At 39.7% G+C, this 15,614-nt stretch overlaps 1 protein-coding gene across 6 annotated transcripts in view; it reads right to left on the bottom strand.

The window, feature by feature from the left end:
• The window catches only part of AUH (AU RNA binding methylglutaconyl-CoA hydratase), a 155,575-nt gene that overhangs the window by 117,136 nt on the left and 22,825 nt on the right, over window positions 1-15,614 (bottom strand). For 5 of the 6 annotated variants that reach the window (XM_023627549.2, XM_023627552.2, XM_023627551.2 and 2 more), the window contains one exon: window positions 451-537. The exons of the other annotated variant lie outside the window; for it this stretch is intronic. In XM_023627549.2, the coding sequence (XP_023483317.2) occupies window positions 451-537 (87 nt within the window). The remainder of the gene's footprint in view (window positions 1-450; window positions 538-15,614) is intronic. 6 annotated transcript variants of the gene reach the window in all.

Here is a 15,614-nt window from a genome sequence, read left to right as displayed (position 1 = left end):
ATATATTAAAAAGTATCAATAATAAAGTAGATTGATATGTACTGAGATATAAATATTACACAGAAGTCTGTGATTCTAAGGAAATAATACGATCCTGTTTACGTAAAAAACAAAAAATTCCAAATCTAAATATGTTTGTGTATGCAATTACTTAAGAGACACAGATACTTAAATCAAAGGCTCATGCCAAATTATTCTCCTCGTTTTCTAGTAAATACCTTCATATGCCATGTCATCATATGTAGGAGGCATCATTAATTATAAAATATTTTTCACAATCTTTAAAATGAAATATATTACATGCTGTTTTACAGCAACTAGCTATGGGTCAAACTTATCTAATTATATAAGTATTTTGGCCAAAGTTTATATAAAGACAGTGTGCAACATTTTAAATCTGACATTCAGGCCATCTTCAGCATGTTAAAAGGAGAATTTAATTGTGCTTACCGATTTCATTAATCACTGCTCTTATTTTGGAGACAAAAGGACCAACTTCACTGGAATTCATTTTGACTCTTTCCTTAAGGTCAGCACCTGCAAAGCATTTTATTTACAAATATAATCTAGTTATAAACAAAATTTTAAGGCAATGAACTGAAAATTCACATAAGATTCACATATATATAACATGAAGATTGACTGAATTTATCTGTTAAGTGTTCCTTCTCAAAGCCCAGCATGAGGAAGAATATTTGTCTGTTCATACACCTACCATGTGCTTAAAGTAGTGGTTCTCAAACTTCGTGGTCTCAGGATCCCTTTACACTCTTAGAAGAAGAGACTTTGTTTAGCTTATACCTATCAATAGTTACTCTATTAGAAACCGAAACTATAAAATTTGTGAAATATTTATTCACTTAATAATAGAAATAAACCTATTCATATTAACATAAATGACTACAAATTGATTCCACTTCCTTGGTTCCTGCAAAGGGGCTGGCAGTTTTACCCACTATTGCTTTTGCCCCATCGGTGCAAATGTCCACCCAGTGAAAAGGGTGAAAACCAGGCCTTACTGCTGTGAAAACCCTTCCGACTTCAGGGACACCCACCCTGGTTTGAGAATCACTGGCTTTAAAGTATGAACAAACAACTTCATAATTATGAGTTTATCACAGCATAACTCTGGAACTGAGAAAAATATACAGAAGGATTTCTTAAGGGATCATTTACTCTGTGACTCAACAAAGACATCCTCTTCAATAAAATTAAACTGTCTCCGAAAAGGCAGGTCCCCATTTAAATAAATAGACAAAGTAACCATAAAAGGTGCACACTCAGCTACTTACTCTATTAGTCCATTATAAATTGATCATGACTGGACATAGCATCAAGCAGCAGCTGACACCGGGACATTCTGAGCCCATACACCTCTGGGGGGACCGGGAACTGCAGCTGACAAAGCCCATACCTCCCAACCCATCAGTTCTTAGGTATACAACCCCTAGAAAATCCCTCAAACATGAGCCCAAGGAAATACATACTTTACCATTCAATGCAATACACGTAAAACTGCAAAAAACTGGAAGCAAATATCCACCAAAATGATTAATAAAACTGGGACATATTTATATAAAAGAATATTATACGTGCAGCATGAAAATGAAGGAATTAAGAGTATAAATATGGATAAATCTCACAATGTTGAAGGACATATATATAATTATATATATCAATACATGTTAATATAATACATATAATTTATAATTATACATAACTACAGAAAGATACACAGGATAATAACCATTTATATAAGTTTTTAAAATAAGACATATTTAGGGATATAAAATATGAATGGAAATTATAAATAGCAAATTCAGTTGGCAGTGACCTCTGGAGGGAGAGAGATGGGACTGGCAATGCACACAGAAGACTTCAATCTTATTTGTAGTATTGTATTGCTTAAGTTACATGGTGGGTACTCAATATATTGGTCTTTCAACATTTTTGGATGCCTATATATGTCTTCATAATTAATTTTTCCTATGAAGAATTAAAATTTACCACAGAATAAAAATGTTAGTAAGGCCAAAACAAATTCTGAACTAGTAGGATGTATTTGTTAAAAGAAACAATGGTTCAACTCACTGTCATTTAACATTGAGAATATAATTTTAAATTGAAAATAGAAAATGTTGCTTAGTACATATTGGCTAACACATATTGGTTAATAAAAGTAGCTAAATGTAGCACAATACAGGGGAGGGGAACAGAGAAAGAGGAGCAGAGCAGTGAAGAGGAGGTCTATGGGAGAGACAGCAACTCTGGATGAGGTGGTCCTGAAGGAGCCCCCGTAACTGTATCATGAGATCCACGAAGTCCTCCGGTCTCACAGTGGCTTACACCATTAGGGTGCCCTCCAATACACCACCTAGTGCTCCTATGGGGGGCTTTCTCCAGCATTCTGACTCTGTGACCACACAGCATGATCTGAAAACCACACTCAGGTTACAGAGACCAGGCTGCCGGAAGCCATGCCAGGAGCTAAAGGGAATCAAGGTTTGCTCTTGACAGGTGTGGCCCCTTTGCTGCACACCAGCCCCAGCAGAGAGGTGTGAGAGACACGTTCCAGTTATCCAGTAAAGCCTCATCCACACAACCATGTGAGACTTCAGGATTCAAGGTTTATTTTGAAAATAATTACCTTTCTTCATGGAACGTGAAACATCTGTAACTTCGAGACTACTTTTTAAAAGTTTTAATATCCTTTTTGTTTTTACTTAGGAAACATACCCTGAAAACTCAAACATTCAGAACCTAAAAATATAGTTTCACCTCTACTCCTTCTGAGATCATGAATTTTTTATATGACAGCATCCAAAGTTTTATTTGAGGACTAGTATTTCTAAATTCACTGTTTAAAAAGTAAAAAGTGGGGGCTGGCCTGTGGCATAGTGGTTAAGTTCACATGCTCTCCTTTGACTGCCTGGGTTCACATGTTCGGATCCCGAGCATGGACCTATACCACTCATCAGCCATGCTGTGGTGGTGACCCATATAGAAAATAAAGGAAGATGTTAGTTCAGCGCAAATCTTCCTCAAGTGAAAAGAAAAAAGCAAAAAGTAAATACTTTTTCACTTTTTAAATTGTCTAAGTCCATGACCACTCACCTCAGGCGAGCCCTTATGCTGCTTGGCAATTCTACTGTGTTTCCCTACTCCATTCACTCTCCTATTCATCTACAGTCCCTTTCATAACTTCCCTCCCTCCTCAAACCTCAAAACCTCCTACCCAATCTGATACCAGCTTACTAAGAAAACAGAAGTATTCAGAAGAGAAATTCCACCAGCACCCACCATCAAATCTGTCCACCTACCAGAATCTGAACCCATACACTCTGCCCTCCCTCCCATTACTATAGATGGATTAACTCATGACGGAGGCCAAATGAGCCCCTTAGGCACTAGATTCCACTCCTTCTTGTCTCCACAGGGACATCACTCCAGCAACTATCCTCTTCCTGGCTGGCATCATCAACAGTATCCCTCTTTAGAGAATCATTCCCATGAGCTACAGTACCGCTATAATACAATCATGCACCACATAATGACGATTCAATCAACAATGGATGATAAGATTAGTACCATACAGCCTAGGTGTGTAGTAGGCATACCACCTAGGTTTGTGTAAGCACACCCTATGATGTCCACACAATAAGGATATCACCTAACAATGTATTTCTCAGAACATATCTGTCATTAAGTGACACACGCCTGTACAGCTCATCTTAAAAAAAAACTTGCATGGATGGGGCTGGCCCAGTGGTGGAGTGATTAAGTTCGCATGTTCTACTTTAGCAGCCTAGGGTTTACAGGTTCAGATCCTGGGCGAGGACTCAGACACCACTCATCAAGCCATGCTGTGGTGGCGTCCCAAATACAAAACAGAGGAAGACTGCCACAGATGTTAGCTCAGTGACAATGTTCCTCAAGCAAAAAGAGGAGGGTTGGCAACAGATGTTAGCTCAGGGCCAATTTTCCTCACAAAATAAAAAAAAGTTGCATGGACTTTTACTGGTAGCTCTGATGGAACAGCTGATGATGCTGATGATGGTGATGATGATGATGATGACGCACTGTCGGCGGGACTGTAAATTGGTGTGGCCACTATGGAAAACAGTACAGAGGATCTTCAAAAAATTAAAATAGAACTATGAAATGATGCAGCAATTTCAATTCTGGGACTATATCCAAAGCAAATGAAAACACTAACTTGAAAAGATATCTGCACCCCCATGTTCACAGCAGCATTATCTACAACAGCCAAGACACGGAAACAACCTAAGTGTCCATCAATGGATGAATCGATAAAGAACTTGGGGTATACAGGCAATGGAATCCTACTCAGCCTTAAAAAATGTGGAAACCCTACCATTTGTAATAACACAGATGGACCCTGAAGGCATTAAGCTAAGTGAAATAAGTCAGAGCAAGACAAATCTGTGATCTCACTTAAATGTGGAATCTGAAAAAAAAAGAAAGAAAAACCAAACTCACAGAAAAAGAGATCAGACTTGCACTTACCACAGGTGGAGGGCAGGGAGGGAATTGGAGGAAGGTGGTGAAAAAGGTGTATACTCACAAACACACACAAACACACGTGAAAAGGGTTATGTAATTTGAATGAAACTGTTCATCAACTGACATGAGTGGGCCTGGAATATCCAGTTTTATAAAAACTGATTCCAGATTTCAAATATATCTCTAATAGGTGATCATTACTTCTGGTCCTTGCACTCACATTACAGAAATGCAGTGCTTTTGAAAATTTCTATGGCTCATAATTTTGTTGAGAAAAGGACAGCCACATTCTTTACTGCATGATTGTGAAATATTTTCATTTTTAGATTTATAAACATCAGTTAGAATGACCAAGCCAATGATTTGTTTTCAGTTCTATATCATCTATTCCCTTCCTATCACCTTTGTATGCATATCTGCCTTCAACACTTTTCACTTATAAGGTACGTCAAGTAAATATTCATGCACAAATATTATATGAAATGCAAGAATACCATCACACAGCCTTTTAGTAAAATGGGATGGTCCAAGTTCTTGTCACAAAATACTGCATGATGAAGTCCTTCTTACCAAGTGACTAACTGGATGCGAATTCCTTATTTCCTTTATATAAACCAGAGAAATCTACTGTTCACTCATCAATTCTTGAGTTCAAGAAAATTCATTTAGGATATCGTCATCTGATGACTCACAGTCTAAGATTTCACTCATATGACCAACTTCACCATCATGATTAGAGAGAGTCCTGCTGTCACTTTTGATCATTATTTTATCCATCTAATAACTGTGAAATGTCTTCTCTGTTACCTTTTCTATTCTTGGCCATTACGGCTAGAAAATCAAAAATTCTAAATTTTCACCTGTGTTCAATGAAAGCTGAAACAAAGACTAGAAAAATGGTGCCTCCAAACTTCGTTTATATTTTCTTAAAAGATAATGCAATTCTTGAGGCAATGCAATAAAAAAAAAAGATAATGCAATAGCAATGATTTGACTATTACGTCATCTTTCTAAGTAATTCCGTCATTCTTCCATTTTCTTATTTTAGTCTTTCTTAGCATAGTTGGGAATAATTGATGAGTAATGACAAAATCACTCCTAGGATGATGAAATTACCAATATAAAGATATAATCATATAAGAACCTATAATGCATCTTAGCTTCATAAAAAGGTTCAATGGACTCATACTGTAATTGCAAGAGAAAATGAATCAACCTTTTTTAAAGTCAATTTTCTGTTCTTCAGAAGACCTCTAAGAAAGAAAAAAAGTCATGAAACATCAATCCACACAAGTAGAACTGTTCAAAAAAGAAACTCAAAAACTCAATCTAGGTGCAGGGGATCTGCCGATACTTAGGTTAAGCTCATTAACTGACCAATTCAGATCTTCTAAAGACTTACTGACCTTCTCCTACTGCATCCATTAATTACTGAGAAAGGGAGTAAAAATTTCCATTATGATGGTGGATTTGCCCTTTTTTCCTTACATTATTGTCAATTTTTGCACTACATATTTTGAGGCTGTTTCTAATGGCATAAAAGTTGAGAATTATTATATCTACCTGAGGAATTGAACCTTTTATCATTATTTAGCGACCTTCTTTATCTCTGGTAATTACTATCTCTAATAAAAATCTGTTTGAAAGTCTATTTCATTTGATACCAATATAGTTATACCAGATTTCTTTTAGTTAGTATTAGACTGGTATATCTTTTTCTACCCTTTAACTTTCACCTTATGTCCTTATTTTTTAGCTATTTCTTATAAGCAGCTTACTGATAACTTTTTTAAAGTCAGCTATTATTTGTCTTCTAATTAAAGAATTTAGTATACTTATATTAACTATGATCAGTAATGGATCTGAATTTCTAGCCCATTAGTTCTTTTTCTTCTCCCCTCACCTCCCTCTCTGTTTTTTAACCATCTTCTGGATTGACTAGTTTTCTTTTTCTTATTTCATTTACTCAAAAGTCAAAATACCACCTATATACCAACGATGTCCAAATTTTTACGTCAAGCCCAGACCTCTACCCCGAACTACAGACTCCTAAATTCAACTGCCTACTAGACATATCCAGTTGAATGTCTAATAGGCATCTCAAGTTCAATAAACCCTCCCGGCCCCCAACTATGACATTTCCTCCCCAGAACAGACTCCTGCATTCTTCCACTCTTCAGTTAATGGTAACTTCCAGTGTTCAGATCAAAACAGAGTAAACCTTGACTCTTCTCCTTCATACCCTCCTTTTCATGAGTAAATTCTGTTGTCTCCACCTTCAAAATATATGTAGAATCCAACAATTTTTTACCACCTCCACTACTACTACACTGGTCCAAGTACAATCGTAACTGTAGGGGACTGAAGACAGAAGTTCTGAAATGGTGACACAACCAGAGTAAGTCTTTTAAAACTTAAGTCATATAAGTCACTCCTTAGCTTAGAACACCCCAGACTCTCATCTCACTCAGAGTAGAAGCCAAAATTCTATGTGATTTGGACTCCTATGACTTCTGTGACACCACCTCCTAGCACTCTTCTCTTGTCCACTCTGCTCCAGAGACACTAACCTTCTTGCTTTCCCATTATCTTGCAAAGCATGATGCCCCTCCAGGCTCTATGTGTGCTTACCTCTCTGCCGGAAATACTCTTCCCCAGATATCCACAAGGCTCACTAGCTCACTTCTTTCAGGACTCTATTCATTTATCTCCTTCTCAGAGAGGCCTTCCCTCTTCACCATACACAGAACAGCTCCTCCATGTCAGTCACAAGAACTCCTACTCTTCTTGCCCAGTTTCACCTGCCTTCAGAGCACTTATGTGACCCAGCACACATTTACAGTATTTGTTTACTCACTGCCCCTAACCCCCAGCTATGGAGGCTCCATAAGACCAGGTGATTTCTGTCTTATCTACTGCCGTATTCCCAGATCTTAGCACAACACCTGGCACATGGCAGGCTCCCCACCAGGAAATTTAATGAATAAATAAATGAATCAATCCAAGAAAGAAAGGAATCCATATGTTTTCTTCATAGTTGGGTCCTAATGAAGACAGTGTTAAAAATGCATGAATATTGGCCATCTACTTAGCATCTACTGCCCTCTTTCCATTTCTTAACAGCAGCCTTAGTTTTGTTCTGGCGTCTGCCCTCCACCCTACTTCCCACATTCCATGTACTTTGGAAGAAGTTAAACCCACTCCCACATCTAGGGGTGAGCCCTGGCTGAGTTGAGCTAATCAACATAGTTTCTTCCCTTCAACAGTCCAATCAAGATCAAGCTGAGGCTTCCAGCCTGGAATTGGGCAGAAGGGTTCTCTCCTCTTCCTTTAAACATGGTCATACATACATGGGACGCCCAGAACTACTGAGCTTCAGGCTACCAAGCTGAGGATGAAATTGGCATAAAGAAGAGAATGAAGCCAAAGGAATTTCAGAAAGATCCAGAATCACTGGAGTAGAGCAATCCTAACAGCCTTATAGTTTAAGTCAATTTGTGATCAATTTTTCTGTAACATGAAGCTGAGAGCACCTTAACCGATACTTATTATCCACTAGATGATATACTACAAATGACAAGAAATAGGTCCTGCTTCCATGTACATCTGTTTTCAAGTGATGAGATCTTAATTGGTGAGGGCATAAGGATTAGCCCTAATTATCACAGGAAATTTCTAGCGAGGTTTAGAGTAGGTGTGAACCAAGTAAAGTTCAGGAACACAGTATCTTCTTGTTATAACTACCCTCACAGCTTCTAGAACTTCAATAACAACACTTACTCTTAAGAACTTTTAGCTCAGATTTCTTCATCCAAGATCTAAAACTACCTTTTACTCCAATTAAATATATAATTTCTATCTATAAAAAGTCATAGAGACTCACAGTTTCTCGTTCTCCATGTAAGGAGCTTAGAAGTCACCACTCTGTCCTAACAACAAGTAAAAAGCTGAACAGATTGAACCAACAACTCTTCTAGGATCCAAAAGAGAGGTGAAGACACAGGGCAAAGCACTGTCCCCAAACTGAAGAGACAGACAGGCAGATCTGGAGGATGACACATACCAGAGCAGACTCACAGCAGTGGGAACCAACGTCAGAAGGAAAGCCGGAACTGTTACGGACAAACTGCTGAAGGCTCAGTAGGGAAAACTCTGAGGGCTAAAACTCCAGGGACACTCAACGATTGTGTGAGATTTACCTCCAGGAGCCAGATGAGCTTCTCAAAGTAAATATTGGAAAAAATCCCCCCCTGCTTTTCACAGTGGGAGGGGAAAAGTAATCGTTTTGAAATACCAGAGCACTCTGTTCTGAACAAGGCCTGCCTGCAGGGGTAACTAGTTACCAGAGCCTAACCTGGTTGGGGTCTTATCAGAGCCTAACTGGCCTGGGGGAAGAAAAATATCCAACACCAGCTCACTCTAGCCATCCAGTCCCACCTAAAGGGGAAGAAAAAAAGTGAGAAAGACTTGGAAGTCCACAGTTGAGAGGCACAGGCTCACTAAAAGCCTGAGACCTAATCAGAGGGCTAAGAACACTTCCCCTGCCCTACACCTCACCACCTCATTACTAGGCCTGTTCACAGCAAGGCCTTGGCCCAGTACATCACGTCCAGCTATCAAGAAAATATGACATACCACAATGCAAACACAGTCTGAAGAGACAGAACAAGAACCAGACTGAGGAGAGATGTTGGAATTATCAGATCAGAAATATGAAACAACTATGATTAATATGCTAAGGGCTCTAATGGAAAAGTAGAAAGCACGCAAGAACAGACAGGTATTGCAAGCAGAGAGACGGAAATCCTAAGAAAAAAACAAAAAGAAATGATAGAGACCAAAAACATAGCAACAGAAATGAATGATGGCTTTGACGGGCTTCTTAGGAGACAGCACAGAGCTGAGGAAAGAATCTCTGAGCTTGAGGACAGAAACTTTCAAAACTGAAAAGCAAAGGGAACAAAGACTGAAAAAGAAGAATATCCAAGGACTGAGGGACAACTACAAAGGGGACAATATACATGTAACAGGAATACCAAAAGGAGAAGAAAGAGAGAAAGGAACAGAAAAAAATATTTGAAACAACGACTGAGAATTTCACCAAATTAATATCAGACACCAAACCACAGATCCAGAAAGCTCAGAAAACACCAAAAACACCAATGTTAAAAACAAAACAAGATTAAAAAAACAAACACCTAGGCATATTATTTTTCAAACTAAAGAAAATCAAAGATAAAGAAAAAATTCTTACAGAAGCCAGAGGGGGAAAAAGCATCTTATCTATAGAGGAACAAAGATAAAAATCACATCCAAATTTTCCTTGGAAACCATCCAAGCGAGAAGAAAGTGGAGTTAAATATTTAAAGTGTTGACAGAAAAAAACACTACACCTAGAATTCTTTACCCTGCAAAATCATCCTTCAAAGGAGAAGGAGAAACAACCACTTTATCAGACAAACAAAAGTTGAGGAAATGTGTTGCCAATAAACCTGCCATGCAAAAAATGTTACAAAAAAATAAAAAAGAAAGTTCTTTAAAGGTAAGGAAAATAATACAGGTCAGAAACTGAGATCTAAAGAAAGAAAGAAAGAAAGAGCCTCAGAAAAGAAATCAGTGAAGTAAAATAAAAACATTTTTGGTTTTTTTTGCTGGGAAAGATTCACCCTGAGCTAACATCTTTTGCCATCTTGCCCTTTTTTTAATTTTTCCTTCCCAAAGCCCCAGTATACAGTTGTATATTCTAGTTGTAAGTCCCTTCTAGTTCTTTTATGTGAGCCACCACCACAGCATGGCTACTGACAGATGAGTAGTGTGGTTCTGCACCCAGGAACCAAACCTAGGCCACTGAAGTGGTGACAGCACCAAACTTTTAACTGCTAGGCCATCAGGGCTGGCTTTACTTTTCTTATTCTTAATTAACCTAACAGGTAAGAATTTGTTCAAAATAATAATGGAAACAATGTACTCATATACATACAATGATTATGTACACTTATGAATATACCTTATGTATATGTATGTATATATGTTAATAAACACACATATATGTTTATGCTTGCTTATATATAAGTGAAACAAGTGACAGCAATGACAGATGAAAAGGAGGAATTAGGATTACTTTATTATTATAAGGTACTCACACTATCAATCAAGCAGTATAGTATTATTTGAAAGTGGACTTGGATTAATGAAAAATGTATATTGCAAACGCTAGGGCAACAATGAAAAAAACTAGAAAAATAATACAACTGGGGGCTCACCAGTGGTGCAGCGGTTAAGTTCACACACTCCGCTTGGACGGCCCAGGGTTCATAGGTTTGGATCTCAGGCACAGACCTACACACCACGAATCAAGCCATGCTGTGGAGGCACTTCACATACAAAATAGAGGAAGACTGGCACAGATGTTAGCTCAGCAACAATCTTCCTCAAGCAAAAAGATGACGATTGGTGGGGCCAGCCCGGTGGCATGGCAATTAAGTTTGCACACTCCGCTTCAGTAGCCCAGGGCTTGCTGGTTTGGATCCCAGGTGTGGACATACACACCCTTTATCGAGCCGTGCTGTGGCAGGCATCCCACATATAAAGTAGAGGAAGATGGAGACAGATGTCAGCTCAGGGCCAGCCTTCCTCAGCAAAAAGAGGAAGATTGGCAGCAGATGTTAGCTCAGGGCTAATCTTCCTCAAAAAAAAAAAAAGGTTGGTTAGCTCAGGAAATCTTCCTCACCAAAAAAAAAATATATATATATGTGTGTGCGTATATATATATACATATATATACACATATATTTATATATATTGAACTGATATGTTAAAAAAATGACAGAAAATGGAATTATATGAAACACTCAATTAAAACCATTAAAGGAAGAAAAGGAGTAGAAAAAATAAACAGGAATAAAGAATGGGGGCAACAAACAGAAAACAGTAACTAATACGGTAGCTATTAACCAAACTATATCAACGATCACTGAAAGTGTCCTTTCACCAACCAAAACCCCCATTCCATCCAGCATCCCAGGCCCTCTGGCTTACTCAAAGGCTTCTCTCGTAAAGTCGTGTCATTTCTCCTTCTCCAACAGGACCAAGGTCAGTTCCACCAGCATGCAAACTGAGCCAAGACCTCCATCTCGAGAAAGTCTCATTAACCCCTCATACACTGCCAGCTATCATCACATTTCTATGAACTAATATGGAATGATTTCTAGAATATATTGTTAACTGAAAGAAGTAAAATGGAAAAAGAGTATATACAGAAAGCTACTAGTATAAGAAAGAATAGGAAATAGGTAAACAAGTATACCTTTTATTTTGCAAAAAGAAGCATATAATGGATAAACTAGAAACCAATGTGATTCATTAACACTCTCAAGGATGGGAATCAGATGGGAGGGACTGGAGGGGGGAAGTGGGTAGTGACACTCATATGTATAGTTTTGACTTTGGAAACCATATTGGTATTACACATATTCAAGGTAAAATAAACAGGAGTGAGGAAACCTAACTTTATTTCATATGAATAAAACAATTACATTGAAGGAAAAATAATGTAAATAACTTTTCAACACAGTATTTTAACTCTATACCCTCAGTCTAAAGATGTAAATACTCTAGGTAGACATTCAACTCTAGTTAGAAAGTGTGTTTATCACAGTTGTATTAATCAGTAATTCCGAAACTATTTTCTGCATATTATAGGATTGAGCAAGTGAGTACATACATTGCAGACACTACAAATATAGAATGGGAGGAGATGAGAATGAACCCTGTGGTGATGAACTAGAAATGGAGTTATCAGTATGAACTCACAGTTGTCAACATGTAAACAGGCTGATGTAAATATCTGTGTATATGTATGTAACATACTTTATCTACATATTTCCTAGCTCTGTCTGGTAAGAGAGCCTAGAAGCAAAGAGACGCAAGGAACAATGAGCACACTGAGCACCCAGATCTTAGTTCTTAAATGCCATCCCCACTAACGGGACTGGAGACGTCAGCCCCTGACGACGATGGGTAAGTGGTGCTGGACTAGCCCTTCACCCTCAAAACATATGAAATGTCTGTCAGATGCTGATCAACAGGTAATGACACACTGATCTGGGAGCACACTGACTGTTCCAACTTTCTTTCTGAAGGCACTTTACAGGCTAGGGGCCAAGGCAGGGGGACCCAAATAGAGCAAGCAGAGTGGTCTTGCTGATATGCGGAGATGGGAGTTCGGGGAGGCTGGGCAGCTGGAGTTTGCAGGACAGGGAACTGGAGAGGAGAGAGCCTCTCAGAGAAAGAGCTCCAATAAGCTGCACGGGGTCGCCATAAGCTTTAAGTTGAAACTGCCCATTCAGAGGCAATCATCAGAGAAAGAACGTCACCAGGGAGCCGTGGTCTGAACAACTCCTGGTGTTCACATTATAACCAGCAGGAATCAAGAGATGTACAGAACACCCTGAGCATTCAGTAGAGACAGAAACTTTAAGAACAAGGCTCACAAGGGCCAGGCAGACCCTCCAGGAGAGTAACCGCCCGCTGGAACAAAACAACACTTTAAGAAAGACACCTAGTAGGGGTTGCCCTATCTGTCAAAAAACAAAACCAATTTACAGACATCTCATGTAATTCAAGACAAGAAAATCACCAAAAGTTCACAGTTAGGAGGAAGAAGTGAAAGTATATAATATTATTAGAAATTGGTATTTAATTTATTAATCATATTGCCTTTATTTTTATTTTAGAGAATGTGAAAATACTATCTCCATCTCTCGAACCTTATTTTGACCCCAGAAGCTCTAAGTTATTCAAATGGAAATTCTAATCAGGGGGTTTTCAGGAACCTAAACCTCAAGATTATCCTAATCGGTAGAGGCCTTCAATCTAACATCCACCCAAATGACGCTATCACTGAACAAAATACTTGTACAACTGTGAGTTGTAGAGCTTTCTGCAGGACCATTTGTCAATCACACAAGAAAACGGGGCACTTTCACTGTATGTTAAGAGAGACAGCCTCCAAGGGCCAGACCTCTAGCGTCTTCCCGTGGAGCTCAATGGGACTCAGCCTGGTTCCTCCAGCTTCAGGTCAGGCACCAGGTCCCAGGGAATGGACTTGGACAAGCAGAGAAAAGAAAAGAATCTAGTCTGGACAAAGGGTAAGCATACTACAGTTTCTCTTTTTTTTTTGCTGAGGAAGAGTCAGCCTGAGCTAACATCTATTGCCAATCTTCCTCTTTTTGCTTGAGGAAGATTCGCCCAGAGTTAACATCTGTGCCAGTCTTCCGCTATTTTGTATGTGGGACACCACCACAGCACGGCCACCGACAAGTGGTATGTAGGTCCATGCCCAGGAACCAAACCCAGGCCACCAAAGTGGAGCACACTGAACTTAACCACTAGGCCGTGGGGCTAGCCCCTGCACCCAGTTTTTTTATGACCTTCAAGCTAAAAATGGTGTTTACTTTTTTTCTGAAGTATTGTAAAAATTAAAAACAACAAAAAAGAATATACAACAAAGACTGCAGGAGGCCCACAAAGCCTAAAATATCTGGCCCTTAGCTGAAAAAAGTCTGCCGAACCCTAGTCTAGACTAACTCTGGTTCCCAAGGAAATTCCTCAGAAAGCTAACTGTGCTACTAAACACCAACTGCCAGAAGAAGATTGATAAAAATCCAATTTTCTTCTCGCCTCTTCAGCTCTGCCTTTCTAGCTGCTGGAGCTCTACCAACCCTGACCCAGGGCCACAGGCTGAACTGCACCCCGCCTCATGCAAGAGAGCCTTCTACACGGAGGACCTCTTCTGCCCCAGTGCTCTCCACTGCCCTCCGCCCCACCAAAGGCAGCACAACCTACGTGGGAGGCCTGGAAGAGTAACAGGAGAACAGCCCGCGCCAGCCCCTCTGGCTGAGCTGTCTGCTCTTTGGAGGCGCCTATCCTAGGCTCACCCCAATAGCGCAGCTCTGCTCCTCCAAGGCAGCCCCACTGTTTAGAAAGGTAAGGTGAAGAAGGGTTAGGGAGGAGGCAGAAGTTTAACAAGTCACTCTCCTTCACCCCACAAGCCACCTACACACGTATGGACCAAAATACAAGCTTGTTTTACTTAACCATGACACTCTGCAATGTTACTTCCCCAACAGCAAAGATTTGTCAATTCTTTGTCCCATGAACCATCTGTTAAGTATCTTCAATGGGCCAGGCAATGAGCCCCTGTCCCAATTTCAGGCAATCAGCTTATCTGCAGGAGACAGATTGATAATAAACAAGTAAAAAGTAAATTCAGGAACTGAAAAGTGCAAAGATGAAGCTAAAATAGGAAAATGTGACAGAGGGTAGGGGGAAGTAGGGAGGCCTGCTTTGGCTAAACTGACAAGAAAACAACTCTCTAAGGAGATGACATTTGAGCAGAGGCCTTTCCAAGTAAAGGGAACACTGAGTACAGTCATGCACCACACAATGACGCTTTGGTCAACAATGGACCACAAATACAACAGTGGTCCCATAAGATTAGTACCACCAAGTCCAGGCATCTAGTGAGCTGTACCATCTAGGTTTGTGTAAGCACTGTAGGGGAGGAAGAAACTTTCCTCCACCCTTCTAGGTTCTTCTGGCTGGTCTAAGAATTAAATTGACCAAGTAACTCACTAAGACGGCCAAAGCCCTCACCTACAAACCATCCTCAGCTAAAGACAAAAGAAGACAGGGGTGAGGAGCCTCAGAGACTTCAAAGCGAAGGAAGATAATTCACAGGTAGGTGAAAAGGAGCAAACGTTTGGAAAACAAGTGTTTGTTTGGCCACAGAAACAGAAGAACAGAGAGGGGAGCCCAATAAACAGGCTTTTCTAGGTCCCTCCCTGTCAACTTCCTAGTTCACGTTATGCGAAGGTGACAGCTCTCTTCCTGAGACAGGTGTTTTTATCTGAATTCTTTTAGGCAGTTACGGGAGAGGTAACAAGAAAAACTTTCTGAGTCTTTAGTTTCTTAAAAATAATCAGCTTAGGGGCTGGCCCAGTGGCATAGTGGCTAAGTTTGCATGCTCTGCTTCAGAGGCCTGGGGTTCACAGGTTCAGATCCCGGATGCAGACCTAGCGCCACTCATC

The sequence above is a fragment of the Equus caballus genome, chromosome 23 (genome assembly GCF_041296265.1).
Source record: "Equus caballus isolate H_3958 breed thoroughbred chromosome 23, TB-T2T, whole genome shotgun sequence".
Taxonomy (NCBI): domain Eukaryota; kingdom Metazoa; phylum Chordata; class Mammalia; order Perissodactyla; family Equidae; genus Equus; species Equus caballus.
Note: the sequence above shows the minus strand (reverse complement) of the source record. Positions and strands in the feature narration are given on the sequence as shown.